The sequence below is a fragment of the Cebidichthys violaceus genome, unplaced genomic scaffold, assembly GCF_023349555.1.
Source record: "Cebidichthys violaceus isolate CVI_PGR_0920_01 unplaced genomic scaffold, fCebVio1.0.p SCAF_9, whole genome shotgun sequence".
Taxonomy (NCBI): domain Eukaryota; kingdom Metazoa; phylum Chordata; class Actinopteri; order Perciformes; family Stichaeidae; genus Cebidichthys; species Cebidichthys violaceus.
In genome coordinates this window covers 1490498-1498371 of record NW_027176975.1, presented here as the reverse complement: position 1 = coordinate 1498371, position 7874 = coordinate 1490498, and the positions used below count along the sequence as shown (strand labels likewise).

At 44.3% G+C, this 7874-nt stretch overlaps 2 protein-coding genes across 2 annotated transcripts in view; one reads left to right on the top strand and one right to left on the bottom strand.

Moving 5' to 3' along the window:
* snx2 (sorting nexin 2) overlaps nt 1–2211 on the bottom strand; it is a 26389-nt gene extending 24178 nt beyond the window's left edge. The window contains exon 1 of the mRNA XM_068703065.1: nt 1980–2211. Coding sequence (XP_068559166.1) covers nt 1980–2078 — 99 coding nt within the window. The 5' untranslated portion in view covers nt 2079–2211. The remainder of the gene's footprint in view (nt 1–1979) is intronic.
* A 548-nt stretch (nt 2212–2759) lies between these two features.
* Nucleotides 2760–7545, top strand: LOC137867502 (RING finger protein 214-like). The gene is given in 7 exon segments (XM_068704132.1): nt 2760–3527; nt 4988–5250; nt 5353–5486; nt 5587–5815; nt 6074–6283; nt 6446–7059; nt 7061–7545. Coding segments are annotated over 7 exon segments (1779 nt in total). The 5' UTR covers nt 2760–3382; the 3' UTR covers nt 7245–7545.
* The last annotated feature ends 329 nt before the right edge of the window (nt 7546–7874 follow it).

The following is a 7874-nucleotide window of genomic DNA, read 5'->3' as shown; positions in this document are numbered from 1 at the left end:
GAGTTTAAAACTGAGACACTGAAGGAGGAAACGGGACGAGTCAAAGGTCTTTAAACACTCCACTTAACCCCCGGTCCACCTTAAAAAACCTCCACACACTGTGTGTGTGGGTGTGTGTGTGTGTTTAACAACCTTCAGAGTGTTTATTGGTCCTTGTGAAGCAGCGTGTCAGTTATGAACACACACACAGAGGAAGTGGATCACGATCACACACACACACACACACACACACACACACACACACACACACACACACACACACACAGGTCATTGAAGAGGGCTGTTGTGACACTCAAGGATGACAAACATCACCAGGAATGAAATCCAGAGTGCTGACATGACGAAAACAGAAAAAACAGCCCTCTGTGTGTGTGTGTGTGTGTGTGTGTGTGTGTGTGTGTGTGTGTGTGTGTGTGTGTCCAGTTTGTTTCTGTGCTGAAGTTACAACACCACCAAAGAAGAAACTTAAATCTTTTATGATAATCTGAGATATTATTTTTAAGAGATCTCATATATATATATATATATATATATATATATATATATATATATATATATATATATATATATATATATATATATATATATACATACATACATACATACAAGATATATTAACTGTATCTGTCTGCTCAAATCTTAAAGGGCCGGTTCACCCAAATACCACAGAAAAAACTATGTTTTTTAAGTATTTATAACTTGCAGTATCTGGTCCTGAGTGCACATGGTTCTGGTTTTAGGAGTCAAGATATTCCTTCTTGTAACGGTCTGAACCAAACGAAGGGTTTCTCTCATGGGGTCGGATGGAAAAAACATCTGGTTTAAAATGTCTGAACCAATAAAACTCTTTAAAGACAGTTGTGCTCTTGTCAATGAATTCAATCCTCCAACAAATGAGTTAATAGATGTTCATAGACGTTCAGAGATGTTTATAGATGTTCATAGATGTTCTTGAGTTAATCACATTGTGAACTAAAGCTACAGATTAAAGTGAAACATGACGGTCGTGTTTCTGTCTCTGATTCATGAAAACTAAACATCTGTTCATGGAGCTCGTTGGCAGCGCGATGCGTTCAAAGACCTCCATGTGTTTTATATTCCCTTTTAAACTGTAAACACTCATCAGTGAAAGAACTTTTAGTTTAGAGCTGATGATTATTTTCACTGTTGATTGTTTTCTCGATAAACATTTTTGATGAAAGATATTTAGATTATTCTCACAGACGAGAAAAAACCCCAGAAAATATTCAAATTTATTCATATTTAAGAAGCTGGAATCACAGAATTATGAGCGATTCAATCGTTTATCAAAATAGTTTCAGATTAATTTAATAGTTGATAATAATCGATGAATTGTTAGAGATCTATTTTAGCTGACGGTGCATTTTAAATCTGATGTGGAAAAGAAATGTACAGCTTTTAAGTTCAATAAAAACTTTAAGTTTTGCTCTCATCCACAACTATGTATACTAACTGTTTCATAATAATAATAATAATAATAATAATAATAATAATAATAAGATCAATTTAACACCAGAACTTCAAACACTGTCTTTAAATAATTCACAAAAGAATCTTTAATCTGCCCAGTTTTTTTTACCCAGTCCCTGAACGCATCACCACCCACACCTGTGTGACGGTCACCTGACCGCGAGCAAACACACCTATTCTGCGTTTTTCTTTTTTCCTCCGCGCAAACATGACCCTCGTCAGCTCCCGTGACTGTGGCTGTGAAGGCCACCGTTACTGTTGTTACCTCCTCCTGTGGTCGTAAAGACGGCTGTTTGCTCAGAGATGACAATGCAAAGAGATGAATAAAACACACCAGACTCCATTCAAAAAAGGACCGTTTTAAGGTTCTCCTGCCCGCCTGCTCTCCCTCCTCTAAGTTTTCATCGGTTCCCAGCTGGAGGCATCACGCCCTGCCTGCTGGAGCTCCCTTCGGCCTCCCTACATCACCTCCTCCGCCTCCCTCTCACCTCCAGGGTGCCGGTCTGCTCCGGGAACAGGTCCTCCCCGTCCTCCAGCTCGTGGAAGTCGGTGTGCTCCGGCGGAGGGTCCCTGGCTGTGTCCGCCATGGTCGCGTCGTTCCCGGGGTTGGATCGTGACGATGATGGCTAACTTAGCTTATACAGCTAACACGGACACATATACACGGACACACACACACGCGCGCGTACACACACAAACACCGACAGACAGCCGACTGACAGACCGAGAGGGGGGGGGTGGGGGGGGAGTCAGGAGGTTTTCCCAGCTGTGTCATGTGACCAACAGGAGTCCTGATGGGAGTCAGAGAGGAGGCGAGAGGAGGAGGTCTCACTCTGAGAGGGTTTACTGAAACCGATGGTCTGACCTCACGAGAACTTTACGGTTTTCACACAATTATCTTTTTTTTTTAAAAAACTTCTCAAAATCTCTAAATTTCGCGATTTACATTAGTTTTTAAATCATTTGAATAATTTCAAATAATTCTAGTTGAGCTAATAATTATTTGTAATATAATAAATACATTCAAATAGATTTAATAAATACATTATTTAAACACAATATAAAATAATAATTAAATTAAGGTGAAAAGGATTAAATTTCACATAATTATCTATTTTTCCAAAATCTCTAAATTTTGCTATATTTAGATATTTGAAATAATTTAAAAATTTCTAAATAATTTGAATTGAGTTATTTATTTTAGAATATAATAAATACATTGTAAACTTAAATTAAATTATATTTAAGAAAAAGTGAAAATAGTTAAACCAGAAAATGTTCTCAATTGATGTAAAAATGCGTGTATATCCCTAAAGTAAAGTACTTTACTTGAATATTGTACTTGAATGTTATACTACTTTATACTTCTATTCCATACAGTTTAGATTAGACATATTTACGAATTGAGTACTTTAACTTTTAAAACATAAACCAAATTTTTCTGAAAAGTATTTAAAATATTTCCAATGAAGGACTTTTACATGTAACAGTATTTTTCACAGAGTAGTATTCGTACTATTACTGAAGTAACGGCTTCTGAGTACTTCCTCCACCACTGAGGTGTATTCTGTCTGTTGCTATTCTTCCTGTTCAATAAAGTTTGTTTTGAAGAAAGAAACCAACCAATCATAGACGACCTTTGCTTCGTTACATCCGGGATCGTTTCCAGCGCTACTTCCGCGTCGTTAGCGAATCACTGGCGTTAAAACCACAGCTAATAAAGTTAATAACGTTATTTTAAATAACTTTTAAGGCGCCGGAAGTTGCCGCTGTCGTCGCTAGCTAGCTTGTTAGCTAACTCGCGGTGTTTACATCGGCTCTGACCGGCCTCAGAAAACTCAAAGCTGTGAAGGGCTTTACATTTCATTTCTGTCTCTGTACAGATGTTAGCATGGCTGCTAGCGGGGAGACAGCTAGCATAGCATCAGAAGACGTCCGACGTCTGAACCAGGAGGAAGAGGAAGAAGAAGAAGAGGAAGAGGAAGATGAGGAGGAGGATGACCTAGAGCTAGCGATAGCAAACATGACGATGGAAGGTAAAGACATGCCAGTGGTTAGAAAGGGAGTAACTGATGGAGGAGAAAGTATTTAGTGAAGTAACAGTACTCGCACCACACTGAAAATACTAGGTTAAAAGTTAAAGTCCTCCTCTCTAATGTTTACTAAGCAATGGCATCAACATATACTAAAAGTATTGTAAAGTAAAAGTATGTATCTATATGCAGACATATTTCAGAATAATACATATTATATCACTGAATTAAAATGTGTGTTTTTCTCTTTGTTTACTGTCAGTTTTCACCTTCATCTCCTCCTGTACTTTACTGTACTTCCCCTCTGGTTAACGAGTTCCTCTCCTCTTGTTTACTAGTTCCTCTCCTCTTGTTTACTAGCGTTCTCTCCTCTTGTTTACTAGCGTTCTCTCCTCTGGTTTACTAGTTCTTCTCCTCTTGTTTACTAGTTCTTCTCCTCTTGTTTACTAGCGTTCTCTCCTCTGGTTTACTAGTTCTTCTCCTCTTGTTTACTAGTTCTTCTCCTCTTGTTTACTAGTTTTCTCTCCTCTTGTTTACTAGTTTTCTCTCCTCTTGTTTACTAGTTCCTCTCCTCTTGTTTACTAGCGTTCTCTCCTCTGGTTTACTAGTTCTTCTCCTCTTGTTTATGAGCGTTCTCTCCTCTTGTTTACTAGTTTCCTCTCCTCTTGTTTACTAGTTCCTCTCCTCTTGTTTACTAGTTCCTCTCCTCTTGTTTACTAGCGTTCTCTCCTCTTGTTTACTAGTTCCTCTCCTCTTGTTTACTAGTTTCTCTCCTCTTGTTTACTAGTTCCTCTCCTCTTGTTTACTAGTTTATCTCCTCTTGGTTACTAGTTTCTCTCCTCTTGTTTACTAGTTCCTCTCCTCTGTTTACTAGTTCCTCTCCTCTTGTTTACTAGTTCCTCTCTTGTTTACTAGCGTTATCTCCTCTTGTTTACTAGCGTTCTCTTCTCTTGTTTCCTATCTTTCTCTCTTGTTTACTAGTTCCTCTCCTCTTGTTTACTAGCGTTCTCCCCTCTTGTTTACTAGCGTTCTCTCCTCTTGTTTACTAGCGTTTTCTCCTCTTGTTTACTAGCGTTCCCTCTTGTTTACTAGCGTTCTCTCCTCTTGTTTACTAGTTCCTCTCCTCTTGTTTACTAGCGTTCTCTCCTCTTGTTTACTAGTTCCTCTCCTCTTGTTTACTAGTTTCTCTCCTCTTGTTTACTAGTTCCTCTCCTCTTGTTTACTAGTTTCTCTCCTCTTGTTTACTAGTTCCTCTCCTCTTGTTTACTAGTTTCTCTCCTCTTGGTTACTAGTTTCTCTCCTCTTGTTTACTAGTTCCTCTCCTCTTGTTTACTAGTTCCTCTCTTGTTTACTAGCGTTCTCTCCTCTTGTTTACTAGTTCCTCTCTTGTTTACTAGCGTTCTCTCCTCCTTGTTTACTAGCGTTCTCTCCTCTCGCTCACTGTTTTGTGTTTCCTCTCTCAGACCTGCTGCAGACGGTCCAGACCGTGCAGACGGACTGCACGACCTTGGAGTCGGCCGTGCAGACGGACAGCACGACCTCGGAGTCGGCCGTCAACACGGAGCCGGACTGGGAGAGGCAGGTGGCGGCCATGTTGGAATACGGCTCCGGCCTCGCGGAGCAGTACGACGGTCTGATGAAGAAGCAGGAGGAGGAGGAGCTGGCACACGAGAAGCACAAACAGCTAGTGCAGAAGAAGAAGGAGGAGGCCACACGGCAGCACCAGGTGAGAGTGAGACACACACACACACACACACACACACACACACACACACACACTGTGGTTAAAGGGGCAGTGTAACAGAAGCGTATTCCGCTGTGTTTTCAGGCTCTTCTGGACAAACTGGAGTCTCTGCGAGTCAAACTGCAGCTGAACAACTCCAAAGCCACCAGGAAGAACTTCTTAGCCAAGAAACAGGAAATGACCTCAGAGAAGAATCGAGTAGAGGAGGAGAGGAGCAGGTGAAGACCACAAACACACCATCAAGGAACACTGTTGTTGACTAGCGTTCCCTCCTCTCGCTTGCTAGCGCTCTCTCCAATCTATAATCTTCCTCTCCAGGCTGGACAAGGAGCTGGAGGAGAGCGACCGGAGGCTCTCGGCTCTCACGGAGGAGCAGAGCGAGGAGCAGCGGAGGTGGCAGGAGGAGCTGGAGGAGCTGAGGCGGGAGATGGAGCAAGCGAGGAAGGAGGCGCGGGAGGCCGAGCTGAGGGCCTTAAGGGACGAGATCGCCGCCGTGGAGAAGCAGAGGGACGTCGCCATGGCTCGCATCGAGGCCTGGCTCAATGAGGTACGGAGGAGCGATCAGAGATGATCATTAATGATCCATATTAACAGATACGGATCCCTTTGATGTTTGGTTATAGCCGCTGGTCTACAAGGATCCAGACACCTGAAGGCATCATAGTGTAACTGAAGTGAACCTCCGCTGGTTAGCCGTTAGTGATGCTGCTAACGTTACTAGCTCTCCTCCTGTCGGTTTAAACACTGATTGGTTGTTTACAATGAAACATTATCTGACGTTGACCTCGTGTGTTACCTGTCCCAGGTGGGTCAGTACCTGAACACCGTCCGGGTGGAGTCCCCGCAGGAGTTCCAACACGAGCGGCTGAAGTGGGAGAAGAAGGAAGATCTGGTCCGGAGGAACCAGGCCGAGCTCCAGAGCCGCTTCCAGGAGGTCCTGCAGCAGCTCCAGCAGGGTCGGGAGTTAGAGTCCCTCCCCAGGATCAACGTCCCGTCTCTGCCTCAGGTCCCCATGGTAAGACCTAAAGAATATGTCTACAAATGGAGGACCTAGAAGACTTTGGTGATGTTTTTTGTTAGGGCTGGCTCAGGCCGGCCGTGGACCAGCCCTTAGCGATACGAGATGATTTGAGAAGCTTTACTTCCTATCTTTACCGACTCTTCTCTCCTCCCACAGGCCGACCTGAGGTTCAATCAGGTGATGCAGCCACTGGTCCGCCCCCGGTTCATGCCCCCCCCTCCTCCATTCCCGATGAACCGACCCTTCCCTCCCCAGAGACACCCGCTCCACTACCAGCCCCCGTATCAGCCCCCTTACCATCCCCAGTACCGTCACCGCTACCAGCACCTCCCACCTTCCCGTCACCAGTTCCAGCCCCCCCTCCCCCACCCACTCCCACTCCCCCCCCAGCACCAGCCCCTCCACATGCCTCCGCCCCAGTTCCAGCCCCACATGAGGGTGACTCCCCCTCCCAGTCTCTCCCCGTCGCCTCCCGTTCAGCCCATCCACCCTGTAGCTGCTTCCCCTCCCCCCGGCTCCGCCCCCGCCGGCAAACTCGACAAGTTCCTGGAGAGGCTCAGGACTCGTTTCCCACAATGCACCAGGGCGCAGCTGATGTCGCTGCTGCAGCAGGTGAAGAGCTCCCGCGGCACGCTGGCCGGCATGTCGATGGAGGAGGTGATCGAGCAGGTGGGCTTCAAGCTGGCGCAGAGCGAGCGGTCGGCCCCGGGGCCCATCAGCCGGCCCGCTCCGCCGGGCCCCATCCAGAGGCCGACGGCGGCGGCGGCGGGGGGGGGCGGCCGGTGGTGGAGGTCCGGCGGTCGGGGTCCGTAAACTCTGCCTGATGTGCCAGAACCACGTGGATCCGGAGAGCCGCCACCCGCTGAGCTGCTCACACACCATCCACAAAGACTGCATCAGGGTCTGGCTGCAGTCCAGCAAGAACAACTCGTGCCCCTTCTGCCCGGGGAAGTGACCCGACAACCCTCTACCGGGCTCTGAACCAGGCCGCTCCAAAGATTCCTAAAAATACAACCGACAACAAAGACGTGGAGAGCAACAGTGAAAACTAGAACCTGAGTGACGCTTCAATGTCTTACTTTGACTGATGGGTTTTTATTACATTTTCTATTGTTTGTTTGTTCAACGAAAAATCTATTTTTCTCAATGTTGTCAGTGTTTATTGTTGGTTGTCGTCTCATCAGATGCAGCCGAACAAGAAGTTCACCAAAATGCTATTGTTTGATATCAAATAAATAAAAACATGTTAACTTTCACGTCTTCACAGGTTAAATGTTGTCTAATGCTAACTGTGACACGCTAACAGTTAGCATGCTATTCATCATGTACAGTAGTGGAATTTAATGTAAGTACAGTTACTCAAATACTTAAGTTAAGTACAAGTTCCAGGTACTTTTACCTTACTTGAGTATTTTTATTCTTCTCCACTAAGTTTATCTGAAAGTTTTACTTTGTTATGAATTAAATTAAACAGTTTGTACAAGTACAACTGAAACATTTAGTCCATTAATCAATAAGTCGATTGACAGAATATTAAACTTTCTTGATGGTTGAATAATTTTTTGGCTATTTCTTTCTTTAGATT